The sequence below is a fragment of the Galdieria sulphuraria genome (genome assembly GCF_000341285.1).
Source record: "Galdieria sulphuraria unplaced genomic scaffold scaf_26, whole genome shotgun sequence".
In the NCBI taxonomy this organism is placed as follows: domain Eukaryota; phylum Rhodophyta; class Bangiophyceae; order Galdieriales; family Galdieriaceae; genus Galdieria; species Galdieria sulphuraria.
Window position 1 is genome coordinate 72,127 of NW_005178449.1, and position 14,283 is coordinate 86,409.

General features: G+C 37.5%; 6 protein-coding genes across 6 annotated transcripts; 2 read left to right on the forward strand and 4 right to left on the reverse strand.

The window, feature by feature from the left end:
- Positions 1-3: 3 nt before the first annotated feature.
- On the reverse strand, positions 4-3,394 carry Gasu_32970 (uncharacterized protein). Its single transcript, XM_005705752.1, has 3 exons — positions 3,372-3,394; positions 456-3,323; positions 4-405 (listed from the first exon to the last, which is right to left on the reverse strand). The coding sequence occupies exons 1-3, from the start codon at positions 3,386-3,388 to the stop codon at positions 57-59; spliced, it is 3,234 nt and encodes a 1,077-aa protein (XP_005705809.1). The 5' UTR covers positions 3,389-3,394; the 3' UTR covers positions 4-56.
- A 3,350-nt stretch (positions 3,395-6,744) lies between these two features.
- On the forward strand, positions 6,745-8,635 carry Gasu_32980 (uncharacterized protein). Its single transcript, XM_005705753.1, has 3 exons — positions 6,745-7,299; positions 7,344-7,871; positions 7,937-8,635. Exons 1-3 carry the CDS (start codon positions 6,778-6,780, stop codon positions 8,564-8,566), a joined length of 1,680 nt encoding a protein of 559 aa, XP_005705810.1. The 5' UTR covers positions 6,745-6,777; the 3' UTR covers positions 8,567-8,635.
- Positions 8,636-8,639: 4 nt separating this feature from the next.
- Gasu_32990 (cytochrome c biogenesis protein, putative, Ccb2) lies at positions 8,640-9,624 on the reverse strand. The gene is made up of 2 exons (XM_005705754.1): positions 8,872-9,624; positions 8,640-8,820 (listed from the first exon to the last, which is right to left on the reverse strand). The coding sequence occupies exons 1-2, from the start codon at positions 9,568-9,570 to the stop codon at positions 8,662-8,664; spliced, it is 858 nt and encodes a 285-aa protein (XP_005705811.1). The 5' UTR covers positions 9,571-9,624; the 3' UTR covers positions 8,640-8,661.
- Positions 9,625-9,634: 10 nt separating this feature from the next.
- On the forward strand, positions 9,635-11,145 carry Gasu_33000 (1,4-dihydroxy-2-naphthoate octaprenyltransferase). Its single transcript, XM_005705755.1, has 2 exons — positions 9,635-9,683; positions 9,739-11,145. Exons 1-2 carry the CDS (start codon positions 9,654-9,656, stop codon positions 10,597-10,599), a joined length of 891 nt encoding a protein of 296 aa, XP_005705812.1. The 5' UTR covers positions 9,635-9,653; the 3' UTR covers positions 10,600-11,145.
- A 14-nt stretch (positions 11,146-11,159) lies between these two features.
- Positions 11,160-13,274, reverse strand: Gasu_33010 (Myb-like protein). The gene is made up of 7 exons (XM_005705756.1): positions 12,896-13,274; positions 12,692-12,844; positions 12,513-12,647; positions 12,308-12,463; positions 12,093-12,257; positions 11,882-12,037; positions 11,160-11,825 (listed from the first exon to the last, which is right to left on the reverse strand). The coding sequence occupies exons 1-7, from the start codon at positions 13,207-13,209 to the stop codon at positions 11,651-11,653; spliced, it is 1,254 nt and encodes a 417-aa protein (XP_005705813.1). The 5' UTR covers positions 13,210-13,274; the 3' UTR covers positions 11,160-11,650.
- A 127-nt stretch (positions 13,275-13,401) lies between these two features.
- Gasu_33020 (mitochondrial protein translocase, MPT family) lies at positions 13,402-14,204 on the reverse strand. The gene is made up of 4 exons (XM_005705757.1): positions 14,148-14,204; positions 13,942-14,097; positions 13,792-13,891; positions 13,402-13,741 (listed from the first exon to the last, which is right to left on the reverse strand). Exons 1-4 carry the CDS (start codon positions 14,163-14,165, stop codon positions 13,611-13,613), a joined length of 405 nt encoding a protein of 134 aa, XP_005705814.1. The 5' UTR covers positions 14,166-14,204; the 3' UTR covers positions 13,402-13,610.
- Between the last annotated feature and the right edge of the window lie 79 nt (positions 14,205-14,283).

Consider the following 14,283-nt stretch of genomic DNA (forward strand, 5'->3'; position numbering starts at 1 on the left):
TTCCAATCAGACAAACAATTTCTTCATCACTGTACAAAAGAGAATTGGCCAATTCTTTAATCAACGATTTCTTCACCTTGAAACATTTGTTGACAACATTCCAGAAGAGGCTTTCCCTCCTTCGTATTTAAAAATTGAAAGAATGGAAGTCTCCTACAACAAGCACGTAAAACTCCACTTACTCGACTGACAAATACATAATTATTCTTATTGTGATTCGTCAGCCTTATAAAGGAGTTTAAGAATAAATGAACAAGTTCATTATGACTCGTGGACTTGACAAGCCATGCGCATACAATATCGGAAACCATATCTGAAAATGGTTCTCCCAATTCAAATAGACTAAATAACAATCGTTGATCGGGTTTCTGCAATATTATCCAGTCAGAAAAAACTTCCAAAAGACTAGATGAAAGTGAGTAATTCATTCATAAATAGGAAAGAACACAACATACGCTCTACTCTGGTCTAATGATAGAAGAGAAAGCTCTGTCCTTATTTTTAGAATTAGATTGAAAGCGAGATTCTTTTGCTCTTCTGGAAGGCGAATCGAGATATCTTTCAACAACAATTTCCATAAATACGTTTGTCGTTCACAACTTCCCCATTCAAAAGAACGTTTCAGAAATTCATAAAAATATTTCACCTCACCAGAATGGAAAGAAAACATTTGAATAGTACCATTTTGAAATAATTCGAGAGCTGTTTTCATATTGTCTTTTTTCATTACTAATGTGAGCAGTTCAAAGAATTCTAAATTATTACGAATAAACTCTGGGAAAATAGATGCAACATCCAACAGAAAGCCAAGTGCATCGTCTCTGTAGAAGGAGAAGGAAAGGATTCTCATATCTTGGTTGAACTGAACGAGTGCAAATGCCTTTGCATCTACCGACTGCATCTCACTTTCTTCCAGGCATAGCAGCTGATATAAATGTTGCAACTTCACAAAGCCTGAAGGTCCTTGAGAAATCAAGTTCGCTAGAACCGAAGTCCTAGACATATGGAAAAAATCCTGAAACGAATGTTTGTATTTTTCTCGAATAATGTACAGAAATTCAGCAGTCAAAGACAGTAATGAGGACATTCGATGAGCTCTTTCTCGAATCAACTCCACGTAAATGGACTCATAAAGTTTCTTTATCCTGCGCACTTTTTCCTCATCCTCTAAATGATCCAGTACGATTTCCGCAAGTTCCTGTTGAATAAGTGGAAAAAAATACTCCTTTCTAGAATATTCTTTTACGATTTCTGGGAGAAACACAACACTTTCAGAATCAGAGACGCTCAAAAATTTTTTACAAACATCGGCAAAATTTTTCAACTCTTTGTCTCTTGTTGTTTCCGTTTTCTGTTGCGACGTAGAGATAATTTCTTCTTGGTCCATTGAATGACTTTTCGGTTCCTCATTTGTAGCTAAAGCAGCTGAGCCGTCAAGCTCTACCGCCGTAGAATAAGAACATGATGATATGGTAGATTCGCTATCCACCTTATCCGACAAAGGCACGTTCACAGCTGTGACATCCTCAACTGTCGAATTATTTTGCTTTTCCTCCTCTCGTTCTACGTTCGCTGCTAGGGCTGCAAAATTGTTCTCTGTGGATGCTGTCTTTTGCAGTATTGCAGCTGTCCCAGTCGAATCAATTTTATTCTTAACTTCATCACTCACAATTTCCTTCCTTTGTTCCAGGCTTCCATTTTCAACATAACTGCTTTGTTCAGATATCACATTCTGCTGTAGCACATTAGTCTCTAAAGGCACTCTTCTTTCTTTATCTACAAACTTTCCTTGACCACGTGCACGTGTTGATGAATTATTCAATGACAAAGTCTGTCCATTCTCTAAGACTGAAACAATTTTAGAAATAAAACAGACATGACCACAAAAATTCATCTTACTTTTCATTTTCTTGGAAGGAGTGACCTTCTCATTCATTTTAACTGACTGCTTTCTCTTCAATTGTTTCGACTGTCCTGCATTCTTCGTTAAAGGAGTAGTTGACGTAACATTCTTCCTCTCTGTCTTCAGTTCTTCATCTGAATCGGTCAAGTCAATAGTCGACGGAGACTGCAACTCAACAATTCCAAGTTTTTTGCACAACGAGCAGATTTTGGCATCCTTACAAAGATCTGTGAACACCTTCTTTACACGGATATCGTTGTACATATCAAAGTGAAGGCACTCATGTATACGGTAAGAATAGGCAGCATTCTCTTCACATATATTTGTCAAGTCCATTAAGATTGCGTGCAATGTATCGTTGTGCTCACGAAACAAAACATGTAGAAACTTATACAATGAAGCTCGCAATGCTGTTGCTGAGCTATCTTCTATATAAGCTTGCGTAACAACCATTAATGGCTCAACTATTGCCTTGGAAGTAGGACGAATTCCCATACTTGTCATCGAATGTTGAACCAGTCCAATTAAAACTTTCATATTTTGGTTAGCCTTCTCCTCAAAAGAAATTTGATGAATGATATAACGAATCAAATCCAGTATTACGACTCCTTCTTTGGTAACTGTATCAAAGAAAGTTTCAAATTCTGTGGAAGGCTTCGGAGGTCCTATCGATAACTGTCGTAACTTCATTTCAATTTCGAAAGGAATGCTACTAGCAATGACCGAAAATGAGGATAGTGACACAAGACAGTCGCGAAGTCTGTTCCAAAAATGTTCAATATGTCTCTTGCAAGAGAAACGGTCAGAAATGGTATCTTTTAGCATTTCCAACGTTTGATAGCAACAGAACCCCAACTCCAGAGTTCCCACCGTAAGGAACGTGGAAATAATACTTTCAGCACAAGATACAATACATTTCCAGTAATGGGTTGGTGTTTCAACTGTACTTGCTGTATAAACTGCCTTCAAGGAAATATAAAAAATAATTTGTGAACAAGTATTCGACATCTCAGCTTTCCCAAACTTTTTTGCAACATATTCCTTGAAAAGCAACCACGCGTTCATCATACTCTCATCCACCGGATCCTTACACTCTACAAGATCCCGAAAGCGAACGACAGCACGAACTAGTTTCAACAAGAGTTTCTCTGCTACGGCATCGGTCACATAATCGAAGAGAACGACTCGCGAGGCTATCAAAACGAGTGCATTTCTTTCCTTGTTTCCTAGAGTGTCCCAATGTTCCAAAAGAGAGCAAAACTGCTCACAGTGGAAATTCCAGGTGTCAGCACCCAACAGCGACTCTAGCAAGTGACGAGCTTGAATACTGATGGAGTTTCCATAGTTCACTAAGACAGACCCGAGTAAAGAGGTGCACAATAGTTTACGCTCTTCGAAAAATAACTGAGAGGCCATAGGGCTACCACAGAAACTCAAAAGTTGGATATTATTTGGGGGAAATGCTTACTTGCTAGTTTCACTCATAGTCAACGAGGTTTTGGTGACGAACCAGAGTCTTACGCGAGGCCTAGACGGTTAACCCACGTATTTGTTTCAATTTCGTTTGAGGTATGTTTCGGATGTTCTTTTCAGGCGGGAAAGAATGAAAGAGAAATTTTTGTTAGTGATGAAGTGTAAAAATTTGGGTGCCCAGAAGAGAGAAGAGGGGACTCGATTGATTGAGTCGCACGATGGAAAATTTCATCTGAAAATCCCTGCGTTCAATACCTCTAAAGTATCAGATATATATCTTTGCTTGAAAAAAGGAGGCTATCTTAATTTTCAAGCATGAGATTTGAACAAATAATAGACAGATATATCTATGTTGAACATAAAAAAAAAAGATTTAGTCATTTGTTAGAGACCTACATTACAAGAATTTTTCTATTTATTTTGTTATTACAACCTATTTTGGTATCTTGAGACAAAAGGTCTCAATGCTGTGCAACCTAACCAAACGATATCATGTCTAAGAAGGTCTTTCAGTTGTCTATTGTAGGGAGGAGATTCGTTTCTCTGGGTATATGTATTCTGGTAGTCAATGCCTATTTGTAAACACAAGGCTTCTCACCCTTCTTTATAGAAGTTCCTTCTGCTGAGGAGTCTTCCATGGAAGCTGTGTTCTAAAGTTCATTAAATAGAGCATTTGTATGAAAAATGAATGCTCTGTTGTTCATTTTCGTTTCCTATCCTTTAATCCCTAAGCTTTCATTTCCTTCTCATTCTTTCTATTCATAAATAGGTTGTCAGGTAATGTAGAATGTTCTTCTAATGCAAGGACTGGAAATGAAGTCTCCATCGACATTGAGAAATCAGATAGATACTTTCCCTATCCTTCTTCAATCTTTGTCAAGGTCTTTGCCAATGTTGATCAATCAGATTTTCAAGCTTTTCAAAAATTTAGTTATCATTGAATGAGAGTATTTAGATTTTTTTCTGAAAATTCTTTCATGCTATAACATTTTATTCGCATGTCTTGCTAAAAATTTCTATGAAAAATCTTATTCACGGCGACAATATGGATCATTTAATTGTCCATTAGAAAAGGGATGAGATTGGGAAGAGCTAAGCTGACGAAAATGTCGAAAAACAACTCAACATTCCCCACAGATCTGAAAAGATAGAGAATGACAGAAACAAAAATTTTGTAAACTTTCTTACTAGAATATAAAGATGAATTAATACCAGGAAAATTTTTAAGCTTGTTTTGTTCATTGCTTTAAAGACTCAGAGAAACTGAAGACCAATTGGCACTCAAAAAAGAAAGCAAATTTCATTCAACATAACATTTTGAGTTCCAAGAAACTGCAGAAAAGTCGTTTCAAAAATAGCGTAATAACATGAGAAAAATGAAGAGCTTGTTTTCCGCCCATTTATCATATCACTTGTGATGCAATGTACATGAGGGTTCATATTAAGGACAACTGTCCTTCATTTGAATTCTGAAATATACTTTTCTGAATTTGTCGCCATAAATAGTCAAGAAAGAGCTTCAAAATAGTAGAAATAGTATCGCATGTGATAATGATAGAATTTCTTTTACATCATGTTGTTTGTGGAAAAGTTAGTCAATCCTTCATGTGAACTTTGAAAGTGTTGAAGAAGTGCAGGGAAGAGCTTAAACCAGTGACACTTCTGTATGGTCTGTAATTCATTTACTTCATGAACTCTTAGAAGCTTTATGAGCTATTCAAGTTTATAATTTGTTTTTCGAAGAATGAGGGAATTAAATTGCTTTTATCAGATGCTGAGTTGATAGCTTGCTGAATTACGACTTAAATGGCTTGTTGCAAACCTTGGCTGGACTGAATTCTTTGCTGAAAATATTCTTTAACAGAAAGAGAATTATTTGATAAGAGAAAGTAGACCCATGAACAAATTCAGTAAAAAGGGTCCTTTTCCCGGTTTGCAATGCTGTCAAGCTTGTTCTCAACAGTTTTCTGGAAAAGAACAAGATGTTCTCGTTTCAGAAAGTCTTCTTTTTCGCTAAAGGAACAAAAAAGCGTAGGAAAACAAAGAAAAGAAAGTAAAAGGACATAATGAAAAGTACGATGCTGAGCAGGGTTTAAGGTTATAGAACGCATATCGTGATTGCTGTCCTGTAGTCTAAGCCCGGCATTGGAGAGAAGATGTCTCAGCAAAAGAGACTCTGCCTAACCTCACATCTAGAAGTAGGCAGCAGATAACCGAGTATAAAGATGGAAAATTTTTTAGACAAGGAAGGTCCTTGAATAATGTCTATGTTGAGTGATTTTATAAAATCACGACTCCATGTCAACATACTAGCCTGAGAAAGGAATGAGCGTCTTCATAAACGTGATGCCGATATCCCAAGTACGTTTCGCACACTCACTTTTATGCTTTGATGGTAAACTAAGTCTTCTTGATTTATCGGAACCATGTTGGTTCGGTTTCCTTGTTCCTATTTCTATTTCAGAATGAAGTCAATTCGGCTTGTATCGTTACCTTTTCAGATGAATAACGGAAAAGCATGAATAGAAAGAGAGCATCAACCATCAATTAAACTGTCCAGCATTGCAAAATGTGCTTTTTTAGTGGACTCAAGATGAACTACTCTTTTTCGAACTGTAATAACTAAATTTGGATACCAGTATTGCCATTTGAAAATTTTATCCTTGTCTTGCAAATAAAGACAAAGCAGAATGTCACAACATGTATGAAACAATTATCGTATGAGCTTCTCTATTCAAACAATGTCAGTGTGCAAGTACTGTATTGTTAAGGCTGCATCTATTTTTGAAAAGCAATGAAATTCACTATTCATGTGTTTTAGTAAGTGCTGAAGTAAACCAAATTTTATCGAAACCAATTATTTACCAGTAAGTGTCTTTATCATTGAATGAACGTGAAGAAGAGAAGAAACTATTTTTGGAATCTCGACTTTTTGTTACACTTTTAGAGTTAGACAATGATTCCTTTTTTCTTCTGTTCTCACAAAAATCTTCGTCTTTTCAACTTTCATGCATTGCGTTGTTTTCTCTTGTTGTTTCTTTCAAGAGTATAAAAACCAAGAATTGGAAAGCAAAACGAGAAAGGGGCATTTCTTGTGATGGATGACTTTATGTCCTTCAAAAACGTTAAAATTAGAAATAAATACTGTAAACATTGAGTATACCGAAATGGGTAAAAAATGCATCATTCCATTGAGAACATTTAGAATCGCATTGGTGGTAATTTGCAAGAGAAACAATACTTTGTTATCCTCTTATTCAAAGCTATAGATCATTCATCTCTTGGGCACAAGTTTTTTTTTATTTCTTCTCGAAATGATGATCAGCATTGTGGGACAATGAATTGAACAATGGAAGAGATACATTTTAATCTCTCCTATCATTGTTTCGAGAAGATGGATAATGAAAACCCGTCATAGTCTTCGGTTTCCACCATCTTGTGTTTTCATTTCAACAAATTTACTGCACTGTCAAAGTATCAATTTGTACTGTCTTGTGGAAAGCAGAAAGTCGTATTATTGTAGAAAGGTTGGATGGAACAGTGTTGCGAACGCAAAACACAAGGTTCCTTTTCTCAACAATCCTCTAGCAATGGAGATTGCTGTTTCGTTTTTTTCACCAAGCCATATGGAAACCTGTCGTTTTGTAAGTCACCGTCGTACTTCTTTTCTTGCTTGTCACAGTTCTCGTGACCCCAGTAAGGAGACAAAACCTGAGAAAGTCGAAGCTCCACAACATCGTCACAATTCCACTCGGAAACCCTACGGTTACTGGAGAAATATTGAAAATCTCTTGAAAGAAATTCAAGAGTTTCGTAAGAGTAGAGGTGAAGATATTTCCGAGATGCCCTGTAGAAATGATATTTTAGATAGTGCGCGACTGGACCTTGATGCTGCAATCTTGAAGCGAGGAGGTTATGAAATGGTATGTTGACAATTTTCGAAAGATTCTAACTGAAGGAAAGATAGATTTCCCGGATAGCTAAGTTAAAACTGTCCAGCTACAAGGAGAGACTGGGTGACTGGGATACTTTTCGAGAAGAAATCCTTTCGTTTATTAAAGAGTATGTTTGTAAGGATAGAGAAGAGATGGGTGTGCAAGAACATATGCGTTTACCTACTCCGATAGAGCTTCGTAAATACAAAAGAAGCGATTTATTTGCAGCCATTGAGTATCATGGAGGTTTTTGGGAATGTTCTAAACGCTTGGGTATTCCCTGTGTTTCACTCAAGAAACCTTGTGGTTTCTGGTCCGACACTCATCATGTTGAGAAAGAACTAGAAATTGCTGCTCGAGAATTGAATTTGCCAGATAAAGTAATGCCGACTCAATCCCAGCTGCGTTCTTTAGGCCGATTGTATTTATGGAGAGGCATTGCTCAACATGGAGGTGCAGCGGCGGTTGCAAAACAGTTGGGATGGAAAGTCATATTAAAGCCTCATAAGTTTTGGAAAAATTTTGAGCATTTGGAACGCGAACTGGTTGAATTTGTAGAGGTATGAATAGAAAACTGAATGACTATCTGATGGACTGATGAAATTGTTATTATATTTGTGTATAGAACTCTCATCTGCCTCGAGTCATGCCTACCCAAAAGACACTGCGAGCAGCAGGTCGTTATGATATTATTCATGCTATTTATATTCACGGCGGTTCTGGAGAAGTTGCAAAGCGTTTAAATCTGCCTTTTAAAAAGACTCAGAAGCGACCGAAACGTACGCCAGGTATTGAAACAACTTGGCGAGTTGTTCGGAGAGAACTGAGGATATATCTTGCGAACAAAAAGGGCAATAAGAAAATTATGCCAACGGAAAAAGAATTGGTTCGTAAGAATAAAATGCAGTTACTGGAAAAGATTCATGCACTTGGTGGTATAAGAATTGTAGGAGAACGCTTAGGACTTGATTGCTTAAGGTATTGGAACAATGTAACCAATGTTCTGCATGAAGTGAAGAAATTCGTACGAGAAAAAAGTTTCCAAGACAGAATGCCGACTGAACGGGAATTGATTGAAAGTGGTGAATACAATCTTCGAAAAGCAATTTTGCGATTCGGATACGTTTATATTGCTCGTCGTAGTGGACTAGTTATTCCAGCTCACTGGAGATTAGAACCTGAAGAACTTGAGAAATTATTGATAACTCATTCTTCATCCAATGCTTTGAAAGATTCATCCAATCCAAAACAGTAAAAATGCTTTTAAACGACACAGTTAGCTATTTTGATATTCAACGAATTTTAGTGACTTTCTGTTTTTGTTCTCTTTAGACTTTTTCCTCGAGTGGATCAATGAAAACATATACTTACTTCAATATTTGAAAAAAGATCGACGAGTTGAACTTTGATGGAGCGTATCCATATCAAATCCACTTCTGTGAAAGGTCGCACCTTTCCACATCCCAGAATAAGCAAAATATTTTCTGTCAAGGGTTCCATGTAGATTGACTTCAATGGAATATTACAACTCCATAGGATAAAGAAATCGGTTGAACTTACTTTACAATTGCTAGGCATATAGTTGAATTCATTTCTTCCTGCTACAATATTCAAGTCTGCTAAAAAAGATGCTTCTCCTGATGTTAAGCACTGTTTCGCCAGTTCCCCCAAAGCGACCGTTTGTCCTTCTTGACCGGGACCCAGTCGAACTAAAGTTAAGTCATCATTTTGAATCACAATACTTTTAGCACAAGTGACTTCTTGAATCCAACGACACAAGTGCTCCAACTTCAACAAGCTTTGATGATTCAAAAAAACATTTATTTCTCGGTAGTCTTTTCCTACAAGTGTTTCAACTTCTCCCTCCTTCGTTTTAAAGTCTTGTCTCCATAAGACATGAACCAACGATAAAACGGAAAAAATAACTCCTAATAAGTCTGCTCTTTCTTGAGATATAGTCAACTCGGAGGTAAATAATCGATTCACAACAATGGAAAATAAAATACAAGTTGCTATTCCTACGGTAACCCCATCTCCATCAGCAAGTTGTTGATTGTTTCTTTCTCCTCCAAGACAAAGAAATCCTTTATTGTTCCCGCAACTACTTTTCGATTCCTGATTGAAAAAACAAGGACTCCTCAAGTGCAGCGAGGTCCCAAAGTTGGGTCGAGAAACTGTCTTACACGTTTCTGTAGATCTGGAACATACAAATAACGAAAGTTTTCTAAAGAAAGGATTATGAACGAATCCGGATTCCATGTCTTAAGGAGTGCTTGTCAATCACTCATTGAGAATGAAAGATCATTGGGAGCTCAGCTGAGTTCTCGTCAACGCTCTTTCTGATGATAGGCAAGTTGTGGTATTATTTCCTGGTAAATTGACATTCTCAAAATCATACTTCTCAGTATTTAAGTTTGAAATTCATAGGCTTTAAGACCTTGGTCGTTTCAAGCGGCTATTCCTTCAGTTACTTTAGGCTCTTTGCTGTCTTGGAAGTATCAGGATAGATGGGACTTTTCCAAGTTATTTCTTTCACTTGCTGTAACATTGAGTCTTCAGGGAGCTGCTAATCTTTTAAATACTTACTTTGACTATGTCAAAGGTTATGACACCGAAGAATCCTATGGCGATCCAACTTTGGTTCGCGGTTTACTTAACATTTTCGAAGTCTGGATACTTGCATCCATAATGTATTTCTGTGCTTGCCTTTCTTTATATTTTCTAGAAGTAGTAACTCATTTAAACCTGATCACGCTTGGAAAGTTGTTTTGGGTAGGACTCATTTTGACGTATATGTATAATGGAGGCATCAAAGGTTTCGCTCTAAAGTACTTTGCTTTGGGAGACTTCGCCATCTTCGTTTCTTTTGGGCCCATGATGGCTGTTTTTGGTTATCTGAGTCAGTGTGGTGAATATAGTTGGTTACCTGTGTGGTATTCCATTCCAGTGGGACTTCGAGTTGAAGCCATCTTGCATGCCAACAATCACAGAGACCTTGAGTCAGACAGAAGAAATGGTGCTATAACTGTTGCCAACTTGTTAGGAAATACCTTATCTACTCTGTTTATGTTTATCTTGTTGTTTTTTCCATACATTTTCTGCGTATTGCAAGCGCGCTTTCTTAGCACTTGGTATTTGGCCCCCTTGCTTTCCATCCCGTCTGCTTGGCACTCGTTTTTGATATTTCAAAAAGAAAATCGACGAGATATTCCTGCGGTAATTGCCAAGCAACATAGTTTATTCTCGTTACTTTATCTATTGGCAGTTTACAACCAGGGAACTGTTTAATTAAAAAAGCGTTTATTATCAAAAGGAGAAAGGTTTCAAAAATTGCACGGTCACCTACGAGAGGTGAACGCGCTGGAATTGGAGTAGTTTTCAATTAGCAATAGTCGCCCATCGGTAAAACCTCACTTGGGAGACATTGCCCGTGCGCAAAGACGCTAAAAAAAAAAATGGGAACTGGGCGTAATTTAAAACAACGCTGAAAATTATTTTGGTGTTGGGACAATGGATGAAAGGGGGGGGGGCAAAACTCTGCCACACTGCTTGATGGTTTCTTTGAGAAGGTAACCACAACCATAATTGAAACAGGCTGAATAGCACTTGCTTTTATTCCTGATGTCTTCTTGAAGGACTTTTTGGAAATTCCTACAGACGGAGTTCCTTGTAATAGTTGCAAAGGAACGCAGTGGAACTCGATAAGATCGAGACTGTCATATGGAAAGAGTCCGTTTGTATTGATAGGTTTATTGAAATGAAAAACTTGACATATGAAGGTTTGATCGGTAAACTTTTCTCGTCATTGCCTCCGTCATCTTAGCTCTATTTAGAAGGAACTTTTACAGGTCGTTGGTTGAAAACGAGAATATTTTAGATGTAGCCTTCTTTCGCGCACGTGCAAATGTTTGTGTGTGTGTTCGTTGCAAAAGTGACAAAGCTTGCTATGTGCAACCAAATGGAGGAGAAGTAGCAAAATTGTTCATCCTCAATGTTGTACAGTTCGAAAAACATATAAATGACACTAATTGATCTACTCTCCATGACAATAGAAACTTTCTAAGAAAATCCAAAGAACACAAGCTTCACAGCGAACTTTTGGTAGCTCTCCAAACTCGAATCAAAACTACAAACATACTAAGATAGTCACTACATTCTTTACTAAACAATGTTCCCTTGTGAAACTTTTCGAAATAACATTCTTTTGTTTCCCAACCGTATACAACCCAATGGCTAAGCGATCCATTACAAAATGACACTTGTTGCATTAGACAAAAACCAACTCTCAATTAAGAATAACGCAATTCTGTTTCTCTCTATTTACACATCTCCAGAGCTATTAACCAAAAAATATTTCCTGTAAGGATGAAGAACATCCTTCACTCAAGAAGCCGTATTCATCAGTATGAATGGTACATGATGATAAAAGTTCACTTGATTTCCCTCTACGTACTTCTTTCATTACCATTCTTTCCAACAGGCGAACCTTATTCTCCCGTTGCAACACTTGATATCTAATCAAAAACCATATCCTGTTTAAATGTATATCTTAGAGCTACTTTCAGCTTACCGTCTCTCACATTCTGAATACGACCAATATTTAAGAACCCTTGAAATTAAAGGCCAGTTTTCATTGTATAAACCAACACTACAAACAAGTCGTTTATCGTCACTCTGAGTCCATTCAGTTATCGTTACTTTCCCATCCTTTCGCAACTTGAGAAATCTAATGACGCTACTCAATTGCCATTTTCATTAAAGTGCATAATGAAGAAAAATACCTTCGAAGACACTGAGAAGCTGACTTCCCAAACAAACTTCTAGAAATTAGTGACCAACAGCGACCGTGTTGTATAAACAAATCAATTAATAAATTGTCCTCATTTTCAGTCCAAACTAACTTTCGACCGCGTGAACTGCCCGACTTCATAGACAACTGTTGAAGTCTAAAGAAAAACATTAATATTTCGTTTGTTGACGACAAATGAGATAATACCGTTTCATGACAGTCCTTCTAGTTCTCCAGGGAAAATCTTCCACAATGCGATTCCAATCCGAACCATACTTTCTCAGCTGTTCCAATAAGAACTTATCTTCTTCTACAGTAAAAGAACCTTGCCGTCTGTTTACAGGTACTAAACATTCCAAGGAGCTATGAAAACGTTTGCAAGGGTCTGAGAAGACCAAAACAATGAAAATACCTAGGTCTGGCTTGTTTGGTAGTTCCTTGAGGAAATTCCTTCGAAACTTGTTCCCAACACTGCTCTTCACTGCTTGTTTCACTTGCCAGGGGCATAACTGAATACTGTTTCTTTCTCGCCATAAGTTCGGAATATCTACCTCCTGTCACCAATGCTAACAAAAGACAAAAGTTACTTACTTATTTCGAACCTCTTCTGGTTTTGAAAACTGTAATATTTCGGCAATTCTTTTCCAGTCTGGACCCAGTTCGTTGACCAGCACCTCTAAGTGACTCCACTTGTCACCACCGAAAGAGGTTACGGAATTGCGACTCCGTAGATTGTATTTATATCTATTACACAAGTTGAAGTTGTAACACGCTATTTTTCCGGGCAAAGATTACCTTATATTGCAAACATATCCGTGTCTGTTGAGTCGCTTGCCAATCTCTCTCCAAGATAACTTGTCCTTTTCACGCAGCTGTATAATTAGTTTATCTTCTTCTGACGTAAATTGTCTCTTCTTTCTCTTTTCAAAAGACTTGATGTTTGAACAGCAATCGTTCTCGTCCGAAACGGCACACTGCAAACCGCGAAGTTTGACCAGTCTTTGGTCCTTGTTCCAAGTTTCTAGGTATACTGGTTTAGATAGAAAAGTAACCTTCTTCGAAAAAAAGTGGCTTTGAATAGCGTTTGGACAGAAGGACAAGAGGAACATTTATATGTTTCGTAACAAGACTTGAAACAAACAGAACATGGACCACCACCGAATTGACGTAAAGTATTTTTTCGATTCATTGAGAACTTATTCGACTTGAGCCGATTCATTTTGTGACTAGAGCAACTGAAAGAAACTAGCTTCATCTCTTCATGGATTCCTTTGGAAATGCTATTCTTGTTGCTGAGGCTCCAATGTGTCACTATGTATATTTTGAAACTTGTACAATCCTCTATGGAAGCCATTACCTATTAGGTGCACATTTATTTCAAAAACATTCAGCTCGTGCTACAGCCAATGCATACAACATACTATGTGAAACTTGGAGATAGATATAATCACAAGTATCTAAAACTGTAAAAACTACATTCCAATTCTGAAAAAAAGCTCATTCCCTCCAGTTACTGATGACCAGGCTCCTCTTCATCGCCCAAATCGAAATCGTCCGAATCATCTGTGTCACTATCCAAGTCGTACTCCTCCGGATGCTCTACCATACACTTTTGCATCGAAGAAAAGTATTCCACGCAATCTAACAGTTTTTAATAAAATTATCGAAATAATACACTACAACTTTCTTACCAGAGCCTTTGGGCTCCGTCTCACTTTCGAGGAAACAACGATATGCTGCGATAAACTGTTCACCACAAGAACCTTCCTTCATTTTCTGTATACAAGGGCACTATAAAACGATATAGTTATCTTTTCTAGGTCATTAGGTTCCGTACTTACGTTCAAAGCTTCTTCAATTTCCTGTTCCTTTGTGAGCGTACTGCTAGCTTCAACGGCCCTTTCGTCTTCCTGTGCAGAAGGAATCATTCCGGCAGGTCTATCTTGTCGTCTTCCTTCTTTTTCAGAAGCATTTTCATCATCATTTTTGGCCTGTTTCTGATAAAATTACGTCAGAATAACTTTGTTCTCAAAAAAGCCAAACTTACTTGAGTTGTTTCTGACATGACGACGTGAATCGCCCAATTTGATGGGTTGAAAGATTTTCGGTACCAACTCGAGCTATTTATTGAAGACTCGAGGCATCGTGTAAGCATTCAATAACCTCATACAAGGAACCCAAAG